Genomic DNA, 22962 nt, shown 5'->3' on the forward strand with positions numbered 1-22962 from the left:
TACGGCATGACCCTCAGGGCACCTTCCTTACCCGCACGGCCCCCTCAGAGCCCTGGCCTCGTAGAACCCCTACCCAGGCAGGAACTTCCATGGTCTCGGTTGTCAAAGTAGTGGCCTCAATTGTCCGTCTTATTAAAAACGGTCAATGGTGAATGGGCGTCTTGGAACGGTGCTGTGTCATGTGTAATTAACAACATTGAATTATGGGGTAACCCCCCCCCCCCTCCATCCCCCCCTCCCCCGTCCATGTTCCTTTTTCTTCCCATCTCCTCCCTCCCCCCAACTCCCCCCCTCCCTTCCTCCATACCTCCCCCTTGCCATCCCCCTCCCCTCCCTATCCCCCCTCCTCCTCTCCTCACTCCCCCAATCCCCTCCCTCCCCCCCCTCCCTCCCCCCCCTCCTTCCCCCCCCCCCTCCACCACCCGCCAGTCCCTGGCAGGCCCACCATGATGATCAGCACCACCATCGGCAACACGGCCCTGATCCAGTGGCAGCCCCCCAAGGAGATGGTGGGCGAGCACGTGGGCTACCGGCTCCAGTACAAGCGCGCCGAGGACGAGGCGTTCACCGTGCGCGACTTCAAGCGCAACGGACGACCACTTCACCGTCACGGGCCTGCACAAGGGCGCCGCCTACGTCTTCCGCCTCTGCGCCAAGAACCGGGCGGGCAACGGCGAGGAGTACGTCAAGGAGATCACCACCCCGGACGACGTGCCCAGCAGCTACCCCCAGAACCTGAGCGTGGTGGGGCTGACCACGTCAACCACCAAGCTGGCCTGGGAGCCCCCAAGCCTGGCCGAGAGGAACGGGAGGATGGTCCAGTATGTGGTGGTGTACCGGGACATCAACAGCCAGCAGAACCACACCAACAGCACCACGGAGACCCACATGACCATCCAGGGGCTGAAGCCCGACACCACGTACGACATCCGCGTCCGGGCCTTCACCAGCAAGGGGGGTGGACCGCTCAGCCCCAGCATCCAGAGCAGGACCATGTCCACCTCCATGCCCGGTGAGCGCCGCACACACACACAGATATACAGATACACACACACGCCTACACCGATACATACACACGACACACACAGATATACAGATACACACACACGCCTACACCGATACATACACACACGACACACACAGATATACAGATACACACGGGCGCCTACACCGATACATACACACACGCCTACACCGATACATACACACACGACACACACAGATATACAGATACACACGCACGCCTACACCGATACATACACACACGACACACACAGATATACAGATACACACACACGCCTACACCGATACATACACACACGCACACACAGCTACATGCACACACACTGACACGTATACACCCACACACAGATAACTGCACACTCTCACACACACACACACACGCACAGATACATAGATACACACACGCAGACAGAAAAAATGCACGCACACAGTTAAGAAATGCTTAATGCTAAAATGACTAAATGTAAGAACGACATGTCCACACCTATGCTAAGTACCCCTCACACACACACACACACACACTGCATGGTAGGGCTGCCGGTGATGGTGGGAGCGGAGCAGATGGCAGGAGTGAAGAACAGATGCGTGACTAGTGGAGACTGGTGTTAGCTAACTGGACCACCGAGGCAGAACCGGTCTGGCGGTACCACTCCAGTGTCCGCAGAGAGCCCCTCTTCATGTTCTTATTAGGGCGCACATATGGCCAAACGTGGAAATATGCTAATCCTGCTCCGCAAGCTATTCATAGCCGCCCTGACACCTAGCGCTCCTGAAAAAGATGTTCCTGTCACCTAGCAGGGGTCGCGCAGCTCAGCTAAAGTCGTCCCCTTCCCCCTCAGCAACTTCCGTTTAGGAAAAGTCGTTGTTTTGAGTTTTGACGTGTTGATTAGAGCGAGGAGAGCAGGCTCGACGAGGCTCACACGCCACGCGGCCGGGAAGCCTGCGCCTCGACGAGGAACGGGGTGCTGGTGTGAAGACGCTGTCGGATCAGCTCTTCGGCGCCGTTCTAAACACTCGCTCCCCTTTTTTGTCCCCCTTCTCAACCCCCACCAGAGTTCACCAAAAACTTTGGCGTGAAGGCCGTGATGAAGACCTCGGTCCTGCTGACGTGGGAGGTGCCGGAGACCTACACGTCCCAAGTGCCTCTCAAGGTGAGGACGGTCCCCCGTTTCCGATTGGCCGCACCGAGGTCACGACCCCAGGGTCTAGAAGAGCCCCATTAACGAGCCCCCCCCCCCCCCCCCCCCCCCCTACAGATCCTGTACAACCAGCAGAGCGTGGAAGTGCAGGGGGACCTGAAGAGGAAGATGATCACCCGCCTGCAGCCTGACACGGAGTACTCCTTCGTGCTGATGGGCCGGGGGAACAGCGCCGGAGGGCTGCAGGCAGCAGGTGTCCATCCGCACGGCCCCGGACCTGCTCCGCACCAAGCCCGCGCGCTCCAAGCACCACCCGGAGGAGGGGGGCAAGCTCACCGTCAGCCTGCCCAGGGTCCCGGCGTCCGCCCCCGTCAGGTCCGTATGGCTGGGTGGGGGGGTGGGGGGCTAGGGGTGGGGGACTTCGGGTAGGGAGGGTGACTCGGATTAGGGGTGGGGTGATGGTGAGTGGCTGGGTGGGGTGATGGTGGTGGGTGGGGGTGATGGTGGGGTGGGGGTGAGGTGATGATGGTGGGGTGGGGTGATGGTGGGGTGGGGGGGTGAGGTGATGATGGTGGGGTGGGGTGATGGTGGGGTGGGGGTGAGGTGATGATGGTGGGGTGGGGTGATGGTGGGTGGGGGTGAGGTGATGATGGTGGGGTGGGGTGATGGTGGGGTGGGGGTGAGGTGATGATGGTGGGGTGGGGGTGAGGTGATGATGGTGGGGTGGGGTGATGGTGGGGTGGGGGTGAGGTGATGATGGTGGGGTGGGGTGATGGTGGGGTGGGGGTGAGGTGATGATGGTGGGGTGGGGGTGAGGTGATGATGGTGGGGTGGGGTGATGGTGGGGTGGGGGTGAGGTGATGATGGTGGGGTGGGGTGATGGTGGGGTGGGGGTGAGGTGATGATGGTGGGGTGGGGGTGAGGTGATGATGGTGGGTGGGGTGATGGTGGGGTGATGGTGGGGTGATGGTGGGGTGATGGTGGGGTGATGGTGGTGGGTGGGGGTGAGGTGATGATGGTGGGGTGGGGTGGGGGTGAGGTGATGATGGTGGGTGGGGTGATGGTGGGGTGATGGTGGGGGTGATGGTGGGGTGATGGTGGGGGTGATGGTGAGGTGATGGTGGGGTGATGGTGGGGTGATGGTGGGGTGGGGTGGGGTGATGGTGGGTGATGGTGGGGTGATGGTGGGGTGATGGTGGGGTGGGGTGGGGTGATGGTGGGGTGATGGTGGGGTGATGGTGGGGTGATGGTGGGGTGATGGTGGGGTGGGGTGGGGTGATGGTGGGGTGATGGTGGGGTGATGGTGGGGTGATGGTGGTGGGTGGGGTGATGGTGGGGTGATGGTGGGGTGATGGTGGGGTGATGGTGGTGCCCTTCTTTGCTGAATGGAGGTGAATTGTGTGCGTGTGGGTGCGTGTTCACCACCATAAGCCTCTCTGCATCGTCACGGTTACTACCTCATCGCTGTCAGCACGCTCCACAAGACGTCTCCATCTGCACATTTCTGAACGTGTTCACACGCACACACACCAGTGTTTCACACGAGAGGGTGAATGGGGTTTTGTGAGGTATTTGCGTCAGACTGTTCATGCTCAAGATGTTACTAGCTTCAGGCTGTCTCACCCCCCCCCCCCCAAAAAAAAAAGAAGCTGAACTGTTAAAAGCTTTGGTCCTCGTGAGAGTCTGTAAGGGGACTACGGGATGCAGTCCTGCGCCTGGTCTGCCTGGACATGAAGAGAACTGCTCAGAACCACAGCAACAACATGGGCCTCCCTTTTTGCCGATGCTAAAATCAATAGCGCAGACGCAAACAGGCCAGTCGGGGCCTTTCGGACGTGAGGCTCGAAGGTTCTTTCTCTCTCTCTCTCGCTCTCTCTCTCTCTCCTCTCTCTCGCTCTCTCTCTCTCTCTCCATCTCTCTTGCTCTCTCCTCTCTCTCGCTCTCTTTCTCTCTCTTGCTCTCTCTCTCTCTCTCTCGCTCTCTCTCTATCTCTCTCTCGCTCTCTCTCTATCTCTCTCTCCTCTCTCTCGCTCTCTTTCTCTCTCTCTCTCTTGCTCTCTCTCCTCTCTCTCTCTCTCTCTCTCTCTCTCTCTCTCTCTCTCTATCTCTCTCTCGCTCTCTCTCTATCTCTCTCCTCTCTCTCGCTCTCTTTCTGTCTCTCTCTCTTGCTCTCTCTCTTTCCTCTCTCTCTCTCTGTCTCTCTCTCTCTCTCTCTCTCTTTTCCCTTACAGCACCAGCTCATCCCATCTTTCCCCTCAGCAACACCCCGGTCGTTGGCAGTGATTGTTACGCCCCCTAAGACCACGGCACCACACAGTCCTTTCCTTACCCCTCAGCCTTCTGAGGCGAGCACCAAAAAAGCAATTTATTCCACGATGAAAACCATCGCTTTTGAGGGACAAGGGTGCCCCGTTGCGAATGTTTTCGAACAGGCTCAAGCAGGCGGACTGCAAATTAGTCCGACTTAATTGTGTTTCAAGTGTTTGTTTTCCCAAAGAATCAGGCAAGCAAGCTGTCAATAAGCGAGGCCTGAAGGGAGGATGGGGGAGGGGAGGGACAAAGAAAAAAAAACGAATTTAGCAATACAATCAGTCTTGCATGCTCTGGCTGGACCTTTCCGTCACACAGTTCTAGAATTAGAGTGCAAAACTGACCCAGAGCCTGCCCTCTCTCTCTCTCTCTCACTCTCTCTCTCTCTCTCTCTCTCTCTGTTGACGAGGAAATGTGGACGTGCGCACACGGGGTTTTTTGTGCACGGCGGCTAATTGTCAAGCTGAGGCCCTGACAGACGTATTGGGCAGAGCTCGTCGACAAGGAAGTGAGGAAGTGTCACCGTCGGGGTGGTTTGAAGACCGACCTTTCGACCCTTTCTTTTGTTCACGCCCCGTCACTTCTCCCTGTGTAGGTGGTACTACATCGTGGTGGTTCCTGTCACGGCTGACACACTGCACAAGTGGGAGAACCCGGAGGACATAGACCTGGACGAGGTAAGAAGGGGTTTGTGTTCATTTTGGGGGTCATTTTATTATTTATTTTTATAAAAAAATTCAAAAGAGACTTCGCAAAGCATTTAAGTTCTCGTGATGTTATAGGCGCTTAAAACACTTACGAAAGCTGCTCATGCAGCAGTTGCTTTTGTGTTATTAATGCGGGCCTTTTGGGCTCGAACATCTTCTGCTTTCTCAGGAGTATGCCGTCTCTCAATGTACTGCCGTTTGCAGAAAACAGACCTGGAAAAAAAAAAGGGAAGAAAAAAACACAGAATAGAGAGGAAAAAGTGCAGCCTGTTAAATCTAAAAACCGACAGTGTGTGTGTGTGTGTGTGTGAGATGAATGCCTGGATACGAGCATTCTTGAGATGCCACGACATGCAACCTCTTTGTCAAAGTCGGTCTCCAAGCAGTCTCAATCACTACCGTTGTTCATGAAGGGTTCACCACGGTTGAACTTTTTTCTGTTTTGTTATTTGTTTCAATGCAAATAAACCGTACGAGGGTGCAAGGTTAGCTTGCTAGCTACACAATCGGACTCTTTTTTCCACGGTTGTCTTTTCACGGATTTCAAAATCCACCCATTTAGAATCTGAGAAGAATATGAGATGACGATACTCCAGGTCCTTTGTGTGGTCGATCTAACTTGACCATGCAATGGTATGAGAACCCTTGGTTTGACACAGGGGAAACTAAAGTAGTCTGGTGCTTTCAGAGCAACGTTAGCGGTTTAGAGGTGACACAAGCCTTCTTTGTCACCGTCCCCCACACCCTCGGACTGTAAATGCCACTTTCTTTTTGACATGCCTCACAGGCCGTTAAACACACACTCACACGGTCCACAAGAAGGCACAGAGAAAGGGCCAGACATGTGGGGATCGACCTTTGACCCTTCCGAAAGCCTCGCTCCGGAGGTCACGGCCATTGCCAATGCTACAGACGTCGTGTCGGTTCCACCTCAGCAGCCGATGCACAACACCGGATGCGATACCGTTTCTGTCCCTTGTGTTCGGCAGCTCCTGGAGGGCAGCGAGGACGGCACCGTGACCAGGAGGAGGCGGAGGCGTCAGGCCCAGGGCCAGGAGCCCGATGGGGGGCCCGTTCGGCCCTACATCGCCGCCAAGCTGGAGGCCCTGCCGGAGGTCCTTCACCCTGGGCGACGAGAGCAAGTACAACGGCTTCTACAACAAGCCCCTCCCCGGCCAGCAGCAGTACCTGTGCTTCGTCCTGGCCGCCCTGAAAGACCACGACTCTGTGAGTGACAGCCCCCCCCCCCCACACACACACACACTCCCCCCCGCCCTCCCCCCACTTAGTCATAGGTCACCCGTCCTGCCACACCCGATCTAGAGTGGCAGCCATTAGTCAGGCGGACGCCGTTCGCCGTCTCCCTCCCAGGACAGGAAGTGACCCGGTGTCACACGGAGGGGGCGTCAATCAGTGTCAGCCCACCTCCTAATTAGTCAGTCCTCCGGTGACATGATACGGCTGGCTGGGCATTGTTATTCCCCCTTACCTGCCTTTTCACCTCCACTCAGCGTCACGTCATCCAGTACAGTGCTGGCGGCGCGTGTGTATAGAAGAATCCGGAATCGGGAAAGACAGGGAGGGAAAATAACGACTTGAAACGGAGGAACTGCTTTATTATCATTCGAGTCTTTCCGTGGCCGGGTGCTCCGTAAGGCCCGTCGTTTACACACGCGTTCGTTGACAGGCGACGCGGCGAGGAAAGGGGGACGGTGTCGCCGTGACGTTCGTCGAGCCGGCCTCCCTCCTTAAGAGACAGAGTGACAGATCCCCGCGGCTCCCAAGAAGCAGCGAGCGACGTATAACTGAATCTAATTCAAGCCGCGGACAAAAATAGCGCCCTAATCACATTCATTGAAAAAGAGGGGGGGGGGGGGGGAGGGTGGAGGGTTGGGAAGGGGGGGGGGGGTGCGAGTAAGCTTAGCCTTTATAGTTCTGGCAGGGTTTGCTGGCAGGGCGGATGCAGAGGAAGAAGATGGGTGGGTGGGTGCGGAGTGGGAGTGGATGGGGGTGCGGTAAGGGGGTGGAGGGGAGGGGGTACTGGAGCGAAAGGGCAACTTAGCTTTATGTGGCTCCCATGGCTGGTAAACAAGCCAGGAAGTGTGAAATTGGATAAAGGAAAACAGGCCATACAAACAGTGTGATCATTTACAGCAGAGAGAGACAGAGAGAGGGAGAGATGAAGGAAGGCGGGTGGGGGGGAGGGTGGACAGGAAAGAGTGAACGCCAGAGAGGATGTCACCGTTTCCACGGAGGAGAGAAGCTCGTGGGAGAGACGGGGGGGGGGGGGGGGGAAGCGGAGGGAGGGGGGGGAGGGTTAATGGAGAATGACAAATGGAAGCGACCTAAAGGAAATGCGCTGGGAAGGAAGAGTGAGCGATGTGGCAGCCGTCAGATAGGTGGATGACAAAAGATAGAGAGAGAGAGAGAGAGAGAGCGATGCCGAGTACGGGGGAGGAGAGAGAGAGGGGCGCACAAAGAGGTTCACGGACGGCTCGAGAAAGTGAGAGAGAGAGAGAGACAGAGAGCTCACGTGTATGAAGGAAGAGAGAGAGATAGTTACCGAACGACAGGGTCTACAGAAGGAAGAATGAAGGGAAAGATGGCGTTTTCCCGCCGAGGGAGAAAGCCGAGGGCCCCTGGCTCCTGTCCTGTTCGTCACAGATAGACGGGGTGTGAGAGAGGGGAGCCCAGCGAGGACGCCCGCTAAGGGCCTTATGTGTTCAGGGGAAATAACCGAGCTGTCAGACCGCATTACCTTCAGCTTTTGTCTCCACTCATTTCAAACGTTTTCTCTCCTCATTTTTCTCCTTTTTTTTTGTTGTTGTTTTTTTTTTTTTTTTTTTTTTGGCTAGGTGAGATTACGGCCAAAACAATTGGAAAAAACGTAAGACTGGGTTTATCCCACCAGTGATTTGAGTCATTTATTTCTCATGCGTCTCACCCACTCGTTCCTGACTGCGTCGACTTTGTTTTCGGAGTTCTGGTCCCCTTTGCTAGTCGTGCCTCCCTGTGCGGGGTTTGTAACATCATTACTCACTCCACAGGATTTGTCATCTATCAGATTGTGCGGCTCAAACGCATCCCCCTTCCCTAAGTCTCTCCCCTCGGAGGGAGAAGCTGAAGACTACTCCATTGTTCGGCTTCCCTAGGCTGTGTCTAAGAGGCGTGACCGCCGCCACCTTTCAGAGGAGGTTTTCTACCCCGGCTGTTACACTTTGCCAAAGGTGCAAGAAAAGAACTTCGGAGTGTCAAGGGAAGAGGGCGAACAGAAACCAGACGAGACACGACGTCTCAGACACAGACACACGGAAGCCTCTAGAATCGGGGTCGTTTCGAGTCCACGCCGAATCGGGAGAGGATTTTGGGACGATTCGGATTGAGGATGTGACCTTTGACTCTTTGTTTCTGTTCAGGTACAACTTGGCCCCAGAATGATGTATTCCTCCCAGACACCCAGTATGTGTCTGTATGCACAGCCAGGGTTTATTGTGCTCCGGCTGAGCCAGGCATCTGAAGGGAAGCATATTTATAGCTCCAATCTTTAATAGAGCCAAGCTTCCTTTAGCTGTCAAGGGGAACACAAAGTGACGACAAGTGCAGTTACTTAAAGTGAATTAAGCCGGGCAAATTGATCCATTTAACTTTATTATGTGACGCCAATATCCAATTGTTTCTCCGTCCCGCCTGCAAACAATTCCATCAAGGTGAAAGACTTTTGTCTGTGGCAGGAAACGAAGTTGCCTTTTTGGAGGGGAGATTTATGACGGACCCCCGATTTGAAATGGCTTTTTAATTGATCAAAAATGCACCAACCGCTGACAAAGGACATTCATTCCAAAGCTGTAGGAAACGCAGCACTGCAGTATAGCTTTCTTCAGGGATGCTATGGGGCACGCACATTCCCATGCCTAAGATTCAGATGCTGAAGAACATTCCGCGCTCTTAGTGAGTGGAATGATTACATTTGAGCGCACATAGGCCAAAGGGAGGTAAACAAACATACTCATATCCGCCGTCACCCACGTACACTTGCTCTCGATAGTTAACTCACCTTCCTTTTCTCCCGTGCTCTCTCGCTCTCTCTCTCTCTCTCGCTCTCTCTCTCGCTCTCTCTCCCTCGCTCTCTCCGTCTCTCTCCCTCTCTCTCTCCCTCTGTCTCCCTCTCTCTCTGTCACTCCCTCCCTCTCTCTCTGCACCTGAGTTATTTCCAGTGCTCTCAGACGAGTGCTCCGTGTGAAGGAAGAGCTTGCGCGAATGCTTAATGACGCCGGCGAGGCAGGCAGAGCCGGGCCGGGGGGGGGTTGGGGGGGTTGGGGGGGGGCTTCCTCCGCCTTCCGGAAGGCGTGGCGGAGGCGTCTGCATTACGGGATTTGTCCTCAAAGGCCGCTGAAGCGCATCCTCCCTTAGGGCTGTCACCCCCCCCCCCCCCCGGTCACGACAGGAGGCCGCTCGCAATAAGCTGTCAACTCCTCCCTCCTTCCCTCCCACTCTCCCTCCCTCCCGCCTCCCCTGCCCCTCTAAGACCTGTAACTAAAACGATTAGGCGTTCGCCGGAGGAAGCAGTCAGCGCGCTGCCTGTGAGGGAACGGGGCTCCCACGTGATTGGTCGGATCTCCCGTTCGAAAGATGTGGCCCCGTGGCGATCCGATTGGCCCTCGCGGTGCAGACGCGCCGCTGAGCCAATCGGACGAGCCGCACCCGATCGGAATATTCCGAACACGTTCAAACCTCGGGGTGCCAACAGTGAAATGGGCGTTGTGCGATATTGAAATGCGTGCTGCTTCGAGGTGTTTTCTCTCGGTTGTGCCCCTCAGCCCTCACTCTCCTCTCCTTCCCCCCTCGCCTCCTCCTCCTCCTCACCAGCAGAGGACGTTTGCCGCCAGCCCCTTCTCGGACCCCATCACGGTGAAGCTCCACAGCGGCATGGCGCGCCACAGCGAGGACCCGGAGATGCTGTGGGTCATGGGGCCCGTGCTGGCCGTGGTCCTCATCATCATCATCGTCATCGCCATCCTGCTCTTTAAGAGGTGAGTCTGGTTCTCATTTTTCGGTAAGCCACAATGGGATCCTTCGACGTTTTCCATTTAGAAATGTGTCTGAACGACGACGTCAAGTTGAGCAATCTGGTCCGTCAAGACAAACTTTTGTCTCCCCCGAGGGCCTCGGGGCACCCGGAATATGGCGGTACAGATCAGTCAGCCGCCCCCCCCCCCCCCCCCCCACACACACACACACACACACACACTGGGGAAGCACCCCTCCACCCTGGTTCACAGTTGGCACCAGGTTTGTGTGATCGAAGCTTCTCCCCGGGCTAGACATCTGGAAGTGTCGACTCTGGGAGGGTAAAGGAACAGGAGGATGTGTGGTAGGGGGGAGAGGGGGCGAGGAAACAGGGTTGGGGAGGTGTGGGGGGGTAGTTCCATATGGCGTTCTTTGCTAATGATGACATCTCAGCTCGAAATGCCACCGAGTCGACCCCCCCCCCCCTCAGTCACCGTGCCCACCTCGCCGGAGTCTTTCATTTGAAAGACGCGGGGTGTGTGTGTCTCTCTCAGTGTGTGTGTTTGTCTCTCTCGGTGTGTGTGTGTCTCTCTCAGTGTGTGTGTGTCTCTCTGTGTCGCCGGTTGGCGCCGCGCTGCCGTCCGCCGACTTGAGCTCCTGAGCTCCTCCTCTCATCCCGCTCGCCCGATAGCACCGGCAGAAGAGAGCTGAACTGTGCTGAAGCAGGCCTTCTTCTTTGGTTCTGGGCTAAGTCCTTCCCGTTGGTTCCCAGGGCAGTTGTCAGTGAGCAACCACATGAGCCCCTGAGCCCCTGTCCCGCCGTTGATAAGCCAGCCTCTGCTAGCTAAGAGGGCAGAAGTACGGGGTGATGTCTCCTCAGAAAACGGTGGGAAGCGACTTCATTTCACGCGATCATACAAACTCTAAAAAACCCAAACGAGGGGCGAGCGGTGGCCACTTCCTGTGACTCGCCGTTTTCAATGCTCCAGAATGTTCCTTGCAGATGCGGTAAACGCTGTGAAAACGCTGTGACAACTCAATCACAAAAAAATCGGAATATAGAGAATAGAATATGGAATATGCTGTTTAATATGCTGTGTATGGTAATGCTATATATAGGTATTGCATTCTTGCCATGCATAGTTATCCAAAAAGACCCGCATGAAGACCTTTCCTCATGGAGTCAGGTGGCTGAGCGGTTAGGGAATCGGGTTAGTAATCTGAAGGTTGTAGTTTGATTCCCGGCCGTGCCAAAATGACGTTGTGTCCTTGAGCAAGGCACTTGTTGTAAGTCGCTCTGGATAAGAGCGTCTGCTAAATGACTTAATGTATATTCCTGTTCCCACCCTTCTAAAATGGTCATGTGAGAGAGTTGGCTAGGCCGCAGAGTTGCACTTAGCGGTGCTTATTTGTTGGCAAGACACAGCATTTACCTCAAATGACCCAAAGGTTCCAGCCATGTCATCAGACACTCTGTCCGGCTGCGGGGAAAATAATCAAGTTCTCTTCACCCAGAGTACAGATAGTCCCGTTCTCATTCTAACAGCTTAAAAGAAAAAAAAGTTGTTTTATAGAAAGTAGATTTATATAAATAAATAAAAGGAGTTTGGTGGATAAAAAAGTTGTTAAAGATTAGCACAGTGGCAGGGATCTGGGCCTGCAGAGGAGAAACTCTATTTTCGAAATGTCAGAGCCAACATCTGAATAAAACCGCAGGCTGAGATGGTGGGATGGGAGGGGCGGGCGGGGGTGCGGGAGGGAAGAGAGGCGTGGGGGGTTAAGGGGGGGGGGGGAGGGGGGGGGGGGAGGGGGGGGGGGGGGGGGGGGGGGGGCTAAAGAGCTCGTAAGTCAGGTACTGTTCCCATTTGCTGCTGTGTGGCATCCCTGCTGCTGACTGACTGTTATTTAATCCTCCCTATCTCTCTCCCTCCCTCCCTCACTCTCTCTGTTCTGCTCCCCCCCCCCCCCCTCCCCCCGTTCTCCTCCTCCCCGCTTTCTGTGGACGCAGCAAACAAGAAAGGTGAGTGCTTCTTCTCCCCGTGCAACAGACCTTCTCCGCCTCGATGGGCCTGTCACTCGCTGGCCCTGCCTCCTCTCTCGAACCTGCTTTTCGGGGTCAGACCTCTCCAGAGTTGACCGACTCTGTCGATGTGAAGTGACAGATCGACACGCTCCCTGTCTGCATCCCGCTGTCGAGATCACACCACAGTGCCGCGGCGCGGAGGCTGTCGAGCCTTTCCGCGGGAGAAATGCCGGCCTGCCGTGCGTTTTCGACTCTGCGTGCGTGCGTGCGCGTGAGAGCGCGTGTCAGTCTAGTGCAGAGTTCATCCGGTTGGTGTGGAGTAATCCTAGCAAAGACATCTAGATCCGTTTCATCTTGGGGCCCCACCACTCTACACACCTGCAGCCCTCGCCTTTGAAAGTGGAAGGCTAGTAGCCCCCGCAGCTTAAAACACGTCGAGTTCTCCCGAAGCAACAGTTAGAATAACAAAAGGTATTTTTACGGCTCTCTTTCACGGCCCTGCGCTCAAATTTCAACCGTTCTATGACCTTCCGAGCGTTAGGGCAGCTCTCCGTCGTCTGATAGATCCCTGGGTCTCGCTAGCTAGCACGGCACCGCTAACAGACGTATACACCTCATATATGGGCACGGCAGATGCAAGTGGGCACTCAAGATGCCCTCAGAGAGGATGCTTCAGCAGGGGACAACTCGCTGGGAGACGCGGGCCAGACGGAGACAGCTGTATCCTGGCAACTCCGAGATGGAGGTTAGCGCGTTAGCGCTAGGCGACGCGAGGCGATGCGGGGGGGGGGGAATACCTCCGCCGCCAGATGCGTCGTGCGGCAGCTGTAATTAGCCAGGGCTGACTGTCACCCGGCTGATCCGCTAATTGCTCAGCCTGTTTGTTTTCGCAAGTTCGTACGGGGGGAAATTAGCGGTTTTAATTAGAGCAACCCAAATTTTCCCTTTCGTTTCTTTTTTTGCCGCCACTTTCCCTCCAGCTGCTAACACACTGAAGTGGGCTCTCCCCTCGTAAATACGCTCACCTGGGGTACCGCGCCCGCATGGTCCACAGACACCGCTGTGGACCCGTGCCACTTTACTGGAGGGGCCGAACCAGCAGTCACTTCTCCTCCTCAGAGCTTTCGATAAGACGCTGTCTATCTCACCTCGCGTGTTTCCTCTTCCACCTCCTTCCTCTCCCAGAAACGGGCATCGCCCTCTGCCAAGGACGAGCACTCGGCCGGCGTCAAAGACTCCCTGCTTGCCCACTCGTCAGACCCCGGTGGAAATGAGGAGGCTTAACTACCAGACACAAGGTACAACATCTATCCCTAACACACACACACACATGCGTGCACCGACGACTAATATCCCCTTTGTTCTCCGTGTTAAAGCGATGACTCGAGGCGAGTGAGGTTATTGCGTGTCGTCGTGGAGAGAGAGGGAGGTTTGTCGTTTTGTGTGAGGGAACTAGGCAGCCACCGCCAAACTCTTTTTGGTCTCTGGTGGGGATCTCCGGTCCAGTGAGGTACCTCTACCCTGCTGAAAGCCGTTTGCAGATCCCTGTGCTTTAAACCCCCGACTAACTCACCCACACAAAGGGGATCTTAACATTCTGTCACTTTCTCCTGCCTCTGTAGGTTCCTCCCTCCCTCTCTCTCTCTCTCCTCCTCTCCTCTTCTCTCTCTCCTCTCTCTCTCTCTCTCTCTCTCTCCCTCTCTCTCACTCCCTCACACACACTCTCTCTCTCCCTCTCACTCTCTTTCACACACTCTACTCTCTCTCCATCTCCCTCTCTCTCTCTCTCCCTCACACACTCTCTCCTCCTCCCTCTCTCTCTCTCTCTCTCTCTCTCTCTCTCTCTCTCCCTCACACACTCTCTCTCCATGTCCCTCTCTCTCTCTCTTCCTCACACACTCTCTCTCCATCTCCCTCTCTCTCTGCCTCTTACCCCCCCCAACTCTCCATCTCATCTATCTCCCCCTCATTCTCTTTTCATCCCCCCCCCCTTCCTCCTCCTCCGCTCTCTCACGCGCTCCCTCTATCACACTTAGCACTTTCCCCTCTCTGCGGAGCTTTTGAAGTCGGCTCCTCGCGGAGCTCGTCCCCGCTTCCTCCTGTCCAGACGGGTGGCTCGGCGTACCTCCGAGCGACGGGGCTGCCGGGGCGGGGAGGAGGTGGGAACAGGCAGATGTTGTTTTGACAAATAGAACGTATGTCGCCTAATTTGCCTCGTGGCCTCCCGTGCCCGTTCGGAGGCACAATGACGACGCACCAGGTGGCGTTTTGGAAAGTTCCCTCAGTTCCCTCTTCGATAGTTAGAAGAAAGAGAAGAGACACGGGACGTTATTTATCACGTGTGACGCCATGCAGGGTGGTCTTCCGTTCAGCACGCGGTGCATTTCAGACGGACAGACAAGACGGACAGCAAACGGGTTCGGTTCGGTGGTGGGTCTTGTACGCCATTTCTCCGAGCTGCTGCTGGTTCAGTCGCTATCTCTCCCCCAACTACCTCCACTATCTCTCCCCCGACTACCTCCACTATCTCTCCCCCGACTACCTCCACTATCTCTTCCCCAACCACCTCCACTATCTCTTCCCCAACTAACTCCACTATCTCTCCCCCGACTACCTCCACTATCTCTCCCCCGACTACCTCCACTGCCTCGCCCCGACTACCTCCACTGCCTCGCCCCGACTACCTCTACTATCTCTCCCCCGACTACCTCCACTGTCTCTCCCCCGACTACCTCCACTATCTCTCCCCCGACTACCTCCACTGTCTCACCCCAACTACCTCCGCTCTCTCACCCTCTGCTGCCTTCTTGTTGTTGGAATATGACACTCCTACCCCGTCTCCTCCCTGCAGGTTCCAGCGACCCCAGTTGCCCGAACACTCCAAGTTAGTTTCCATTCCTCCTGTGTTCCTCAACCTTCGCCTTTCCTTCACCGTCACCCATGCGTATTTGGAACTCTTGTTCTCCAGCCCCCTCCTAAACCCCCCGCCTTTCCCTCTCTCGCCCTCTCGTCTTCCCCTGTCTCTTTCTCTCTTTCTCTGTCCCGCTCTGTCGCTCTCTCTCTCTGTCTGTCACGCGCATACACGCACTCTTTCTCTCTCTCTCTCTCTCTCTCTCTCTCTCTCTCTCTCTTCTCTCTCTCTCTCTCTCTCTCTATCTCTGTCACGCGCACACACACACTCTTTCTCTCTCTCTCTCTCAGGGCTGGCAGAGCCAAACTGGGCACACCCGGACCCCGGGTGTGTCGTGACGGCTGCTGTCGGCTGAGGTGGAACCATCTCCCTCCCTATCTCTCTCTCTCTCTCTCTCTCTCTCTCTCTCTCTCTCTCTCTCTCCCTCCCCTGCCGCTCCCTGTGTCATCAAAGGGCATCTCAGCCTGCTCTAGTCGCACCGTGTAGCTTTGATTCGTAGCCGGCGACGCCGCCACCACCCCATTCCCCCCCCCCCCTCTGTCATTCACTTCCTCTCCACAGGCTGCCGTGCAGAACTGTTACTGCCTACACCGTGTCCACAGTGGCTGGTTGACTGGGCTCTGAGGGGGGGGGGGGGCAGCAGAGAGAGAAAAGGGGGAGCTTAAGGTCTTCTTTTTACAATCACCTCAGGAGATTTTTTTTTTTTTAAGACTACGTTTTCGAAACTTGCTCGTGAGACGAATTGTGGGCGGAGAAATGAGGCTCGGATCTCGGAGGCTGTGGTTTGCCCGCCATGTTCTTTAACCCTGTCTGTTGTTGTCTGTGGTGTTTGCCGGTGTGTGTCACCTTCTCTGTTTTCATCCTTGTCTGGATGTGTCAAGGCCAGGCACAAGGATTTTCCCTGCTTTGATCTTCGTCTTAATCTCTTTGAAAGGACAAAGAAAAATAAGTGTGTTATGTTTTCCAGTGTACAGATAAGATCCTTAGATTTGCACACAGCCACATCAGCAACTTCTGAATGTATTTGAAAGGTGATTTCATGAGCCAAATATAGATGTAAATTCACGATTTGTTTGTCAGGTTTTTTTAATAACTAGCTTACTGAGAGTCACAGGTTGTATCTACGGTAACAAGATGTTGCAGATGCCCCGCCTCCTCTCCATCCCCTCCCCTTCACACTGTCGCTGCCGTGGGCTACAGTCAACCAATCAGCATGCTCGCTCGCCCTCTCACGTCACAGGAGAGGGACCATGGCATGGTGTTGTAGCGCTGTAGTCCGACATCACCCTTCCTCCTCCTCCTCCTCCTCCTCCTCCTCCTCTCTCCCGACACGCGCTCCCCACATCACTGCCCCACCAAGCAGTTCTGTGCTTTGCCATCACACATGCCCTCTGGATGCATCACACAGTCAGTCCGTGCGTGCGTGTGGATCTTCACGTGTGTGTGTGTAGGTGTGTGTGTGTTAGTTTTGACCTCATGCCTTCTCCTCCGTTCTGCCAGGGATGAGGGAGCACCCGCCCATCTCGACGGGCGACCTGGCCGAACACATCGAGCGCCTCAAGGCCAACGACGGCCTCCGCTTCTCCCAGGAGTACGAGGTAACTACGTCCTCGCCGCCGGCGCCCTTGCCCGGTCACCCAGCGTTTGACACGGAGACAAGGCCGTGTGCGTTTCCGCTCGCGGAAACGTCCGCGTTCGAGGCCGCGAAGCGAGACTCTCGCGTTTGCCTGTACGTTCTCTGTGCACGTTTTATGTCAACATTGCTGTGGAGCACGTGAAGTCTATATGTGTATATATACACCTGAGCTTTGGCTGCAGACTTATATAAGATCTGTTGTGGAGTCCCCAGTCCACATTCAAATTTTGTTTTTCAATAAGCTTTTATTTTTATCTTTTTATTTTTCGGATTTACCTTTAGTCAATAAGGGTTCGGGGGTTTGGAAGGATCCTACTAAAGTATGCATGAATTCTGTCTTTTCTCTTCCAAGAATATTATTCATCCACACTTACCTACTGTAAAATCCAGTAAGGGATTATGCCTTGTTGATGTCCTACAAAAGAAGGTAATTTGCATTTAAAGTGGTGAATTTCGTAGCGGATAAAGCAGTACAGATGGGTGCACTGTTTATATGTTGGGGGTGGGGTGGAAGCCATGATAATTATAAAACATCTCTTAAGTCAACTTTTTCTTTTTTTCTCCTCTGTTGTCACTCGGAGTGGGTTGAGAGGGGACTGCAGCCGTACAGTAGGCTGTGTTTTTGTTGCCTGTCAAGAGGAGAGAGAAGAGAGAGAGAGAGAGAGAAGGAGAGAGAGAGAGAGAGAGAGAGAGAGAGAGAGAGGAGAGAGAAGGAGAGAGAGAGAGAAAAAGGGAGAGAAAGGGAGAGAGAGAGGAGAGAAAGGGAGAGAGAGAGAGGGGGGGGGAGAGATGTGTTTCCGATAGGGGTGCAGTGTCATCTGGAACAGGTCTCTCCACCCCAAAGGGAGGCGAGGGGTTTACACGGACAGAAGGTTCTAGAAGGACGGCGAAACGGCTCCGATGTCTGTGTTCTGTGTACAGGGCCTTTTCGAGTTCTCCAGGAATGAGTTCTCACCGACCACACAGATGTAGGCACACACACACGCACACACACAGTTCCAGTCCCTCTGCCTCTTGTTACATAGGACAGAGCTATTGCCTCAACATGCCAACCCATTCTCAAAGCACCAGGGCTTGAAATTAAAGGCCCCGTTAATGGATGTATTTAAATGAGAAGCAGTCAGGGAATCTCACAGCTAGTTAGATCTGAACAGATAAGTCCTTCTGTGATTTGGTGGCTGCCGGGAGCCACTGCACACTGATTCGCAACCCTAATTAGCATAACCCTCATACAGACATCACCACGCCGAGAACGGGATGCCCCCCAAAGGACGAGCCTCTAATTGACTGCAAACACAGTTGACACCGAACGAGACGAGCCTCGATGTGGCGCGGCTTCGAAATCAATTTGAATGGACGCGTGTGTGAGGATTGCAGATTGAAGACGCACGTTCGCAGGCAACTCCAATAAGACCGTAATATAACCACAATTAGCACACCTGTTGTACCGTCGCTCTCGCCAATCTATTTAAGGATATCGCCGTACCTATTGGGACTACGAAATAGGGCATTTGCTAAAACCCCGAATTTGCATTTAAAACCCATCGTCTCATAAGTGGCTTTGCCTGCAGCGAGTCGTCTGGCCTAGCTGGGGATCGTGTGTCGACATCAACTTCACAACGTGCTTTTGCGATCGTCCGGTGGGTGCTCGGACCAATGCCAGGACTGCCTTATCCCCAGCCCACTTGTTAAGGACATGTGTTAAGGAGTGTGTCCACCGCCTGGGATAAGCGTCAGCGACAACCCCCATCGCCCCCCCCCCCCCCCCCCCCCCCCCCCCCCTGTCACCCAGACGGAGGGGAGTGAACTGCGGACGCTGTCGAATACATCCGCTGTCAGGTGCGCGTGTGATGGGAGAGGGCTGTGAGGGCCAGGCCGGTCGCCCCCGGGGGCTTGTGGTCAGCCAGGTTAGACCAACAGTCATTAGGAGAAGGGGGTATGAGTTGGTTGTGCCACGCGGCCCTCCGACGGGCTCGGAGAGTGATGGAGGATGTTTCCTGGCACGAAGGTAGCGGAGCATATGCTCCAGGAGGCACCACGGCGCCAGGAGGTGACGGATCCGGAATGGGAAGCGGTAACGGCCATTTATCTTGGCCGCTCGGCTGTTGATGCAGGCTGAGGGGTGACGGAATAGGAGTTAATTGGCCTTTTTTTGGGGGGGGACTGAGGGAAAGCAGTGTTCTTTAAGCTCTCTTAGGAGATGATGGGCTTTTGAACATTTTGTGAGGGCCATGCAGTGGACCCCCCCCCCCCCCCCCCCCACAGGCAGGATCTCCAGACAGGTGCCATAAATAACAACGGAGGCCTGGCTCCCAGAGAGGAAGCAAGGCAGGGCCTATTGTGGAGTTGGCAGATGCATCTCTCTCTCTCCCTCTCTCTCTCTCTCTCTCTCTCTTTTTTTCTCTCTCCCTCCCTCTTCCTCTCTCTCACTCACATGAGAAATGCAGCGAACAAGGTGTTTCAGCCACCGCCCAGACAGTCTGTCAGCCATCATTGATCTCCACATTCATCCCACAGTGGAACAGATGGGCCTGAGCATCTGAATCACTCGGACACACACACGCGCGTGTGTGTGTGTGTGTGTGAGGAGGAAGGCTCCGTACGTTTTCACATGAACACATTTGTTGCCTTGATGGACTGGCTGCCGAATAAAGCCGTTTTCGATGCACCATTCGATGCCAAACGGCAACATCTGGCCACGGAAGAGGAAGTGACCCGGTCGAAAGTCTCAAAGCGAGGCTGCGGTCTCGGCAAGCTGCGACACGCCGCGGTTTCGATTTCTCCGCAGAAATACGGGAGCCGCTTTGGAGCGATCCGCGTCACGTCGGTGTGAAACCCTCTGTGACGTACCTGCGTGCCAAAAGGGATACACAAATACATTTGGATTTGATCTGATCTGATTGGACGTCAAAACGAGCCCGTCCAGGCCCCCCCTTTCAGAAGCGTCATGTGTTTATTCATTTCCCCTCGCCCTCCCTCCTTCACTCGGTGCCCCGCGTCTAATGCGGGCACGCTATCTCCGGCCCGCACAGACGCACGCCGCGGAGGCATCCCGGCTTTGCGCGCCTACCTGTCCCCTCGGGGGGAGCGGAAGCCGACGGCGTCCGGAAAACGAGCATCAGCATGATTGTCGTGACACGCATGGTAACAGATATTGACGTCGGGAGGGGGAACATTAGCGGTAATGCGTGTTATTTGTCAGACAGACGTGTCGGAAGGCGCTACCTAACAGTCTGTTAAATAAGATGTGCAATCAACCTCTCACGCCGGTGACATTAGAAGCAGCTGTTGAGTGTGCCCACAAAGCAAAGACAGACAGACAAACAGGCTGACGGGCAGGCGGACAAACGAACAGACAGACAGACGGGTCGGGCTGCCAGATAGATGGGCAGGCTGACAAGCAGGCTGACAGACAGAGAGGCAAACATGTTGACAGACAGACAGACAGACAGACAGGGAATAATTGGGGGGATACACTGCAGGTAACAGACTGCCACTATCCTGGCAACTCCTCAGTGTGTGTGTGTGTGTATGTGTGTGTGTGTGTGTGCATGCTCAAGCCTGTGCGCATGAGAAAGCTTGCAAGATACAGTGAGAGAGAGAGAGAGAGAGAGAGGGAGAGACAGACACAGGGAGAGACGCGGACCGAGAAAACCTAAGATGGAAGATGAGACCGAGACAGGGTCTGTGTGCGTGTTTGTTTGTTTTCCTCTACGATGTCAGACCAGCGGTCAGAGCAGAAAGGTCAATAATGAATAACAATCTACTGCTTGTCATTATTCTGCCAAGGGGAGTCGCCTTTGTCCCGGACCGGGGGGGGGGTGGGGGGGGGATCAATACCGATGAATCATCATCTTCTATCGCTAAGCTCTCTCCTCGGCAACGCGCCTGCCTGAGAGGCTGGGGGTTGGACAGTGCCGGGCGACTCGACCACGCTTTGGGCGCCGATGCGCGGCCGGGGCCCGCGGCGAGCCGGCGGCGAGAGGGGCACGCTTCCCGGACCTGGGGGGGGGGGTGGGGGGGGGGGGGTGATGACCTCCAGCTGGCTTGCCCACAGGACTGCTGACCAAGTTGTTGTGCCTTGACTGCATCTGTAGAGCAACATCCCCGGCCCCCACGCGTAGCACCGGGGTGACTTCCTGACTGTACAAACAGGCCTGGGTGGACCCAGAGGGCTCCAGGGTCACCCCGGCTTGGGGACGTGTTGAGGAACCGAGGGAGGAAGGGAAGGGGTCTATTACACTCGGTTCACTTCAGGAATCAGTCAACCTTTCTCCACCGTTGCGCTATTGTGCTTGTATCCCGGCCTCTCTGTAGTGAAGTGATTGTTTGTCACCAATGTGCTCATCTATCTGATTGTGTGTCGATTGTTTTCCTTGTAGTATGTCTCTTGAGTTGGGGTTTTATTTGTCTATTTCCTATTACTGTCATTTCTTCCTTTCTTGCTTTTGGGGGTTGAATTGTATGTTAGGACCCTCTAAAAAGAAATGAATAAATTGAAAATGACTCAAGGTTTATTCGAGTGGAGAAACTTCCCTATCATCATCATTACAAGTCTAAAAATTTCATACTCTCTCTCTCTCTCTCTCTCTCTCTCTCTCTCTCTCTCTCTCTCTCTCTCTCTCTCTCTCTCTCTCCTTCTCTCTCTTTGTCTCTCAGTCCATCGACCCTGGCCAGCAGTTTACCTGGGAACACTCGAACCTGGAGGTCAACAAGCCAAAGAACCGCTATGCAAACGTCATCTCCTACGACCACTCGAGGGTCATCCTGAGCCCTGTAGACGGTGAGACAGCCCCCTTCATCTTCACACACACACACACACCTCCTTCTCTCCTGGCTCTCTCTGAAGTCAGGAATTGAATGCGTTCTGCCACTTGGACTGTAGAAGGTGTTTCTCTCTTGCTCTGTCTGTCTCTGTCTGTCTTTCTCTCGCTCTTTGTTTTCCTTTCTCTCTCACTGTCTCTGTGCTCTCTGGCTCGCCGCTCTCTTTTTACTTCCTTTTTCTCTGTCTCTCTCTTTCTTTCTCTCTCTCTTTCTGTCTCACTCTTTGTCCCTCTCTGTCTCTCTCTTTCCTCTTTCTCTCTTTGTCCCTCTCTGTCTCTCTCTCTCTGTCTCTCTCTTTCCTCTTTCTCTCTTTGTCCCTCTCTGTCTCTCTCTCTGTCTCTCTCTTTCATCTTTCTCTCTTTGTCCCTCTCTCCCTCTCTCGATCTCTCTCTCTTTTTGTCTCTCTCTCCCTCTCTTTCCCTCCTGTTCTGAGTCTGTGTCGTGGCATGTTAGGGGCCGCCCGGCCTCTAACCCCCCCCCCCCCCCCGCGCTAACGTCGTGGAACCTCCCTCTCTCCCGCTGCACAGGGGGTGCCGGGCAGCGACTACATCAACGCCAACTACATCGACGGCTACCGGAAGCAGAACGCGTACATCGCCACGCAGGGCCCCCTGCCGGAGACGCTCAGCGACTTCTGGAGGATGGTGTGGGAGCAGAGGAGCAACACCATCGTCATGATGACCCGGCTGGAGGAGAAGTCCAGGGTAGGGGGGCCGGAGGAGGCCACACACACACACACGCACACACACACGCTGCCGACACGACACGACTCCTCTCTCTCGTTTGGAATGAGGCACTCGTCGAGGTCGCTCAGTCTCGGCGCGCGCGCGAACACACACACGCCTTGTGAACGCGCACCCTCCTCTGGTGACCTCTGTCACTCTTCCCCCCCCTTTCCCCACACATACACTTTCAATGTCTAATAGACGGAAGGTGCTAAGTGTAGCCGGGCCGTTGACGTGGCAAAACCCCCCGAGGTGTTAGGACTCACCAACACAGCAAAGATGGCCGCCGCGGGGCACAGAGAGTGTGCGGACTCCCTGTCGCCCTGCCTCTCAGTTAATAACTGCAGAAGGGCACAACAGGGTGCCACGCTCCCCCCCCCCCGTCGTCTTTATTAGCGGGGACAGGGGGTCATCGGCTTCCTGCCAAACCTAATATTAGACGTCCGTCTCCGGTCCGGCATAAGGTCAGGTTCAATATTAGACACCCTTTGACCTATGAACCCTGTCGTCTCGTGGCAGGCGGTAGTCATTCAGACCGCTCGACCTCCCTGTTCCCTTGTAACTGCTCTGTTCGAGTCTGTCTGGAGAGGAAATGAGTGAGGAACGACCTCGCAGTGGGACAGGAAGAGATGTGACCACGGCAGCGGGTGGGACCTG

General features: G+C 55.0%; 1 protein-coding gene across 1 annotated transcript in view; it reads left to right on the forward strand.

Moving 5' to 3' along the window:
- Positions 1-22962, forward strand: part of ptprfa (protein tyrosine phosphatase receptor type Fa) — an 87238-nt gene that overhangs the window by 56699 nt on the left and 7577 nt on the right. Inside the window, 15 exon segments of the mRNA XM_067230195.1 lie at positions 430-587; positions 589-1012; positions 2077-2174; positions 2280-2408; positions 2410-2537; positions 5068-5149; positions 6169-6297; positions 6299-6406; positions 10046-10209; positions 12195-12210; positions 13395-13469; positions 13471-13507; positions 16621-16718; positions 21416-21538; positions 22108-22284. Of these exon segments, the coding sequence (XP_067086296.1) occupies positions 430-587; positions 589-1012; positions 2077-2174; positions 2280-2408; positions 2410-2537; positions 5068-5149; positions 6169-6297; positions 6299-6406; positions 10046-10209; positions 12195-12210; positions 13395-13469; positions 13471-13507; positions 16621-16718; positions 21416-21538; positions 22108-22284 (1946 nt within the window).

Source organism: Osmerus mordax, chromosome 27 (assembly GCF_038355195.1).
Source record: "Osmerus mordax isolate fOsmMor3 chromosome 27, fOsmMor3.pri, whole genome shotgun sequence".
Lineage (NCBI taxonomy): Eukaryota > Metazoa > Chordata > Actinopteri > Osmeriformes > Osmeridae > Osmerus > Osmerus mordax.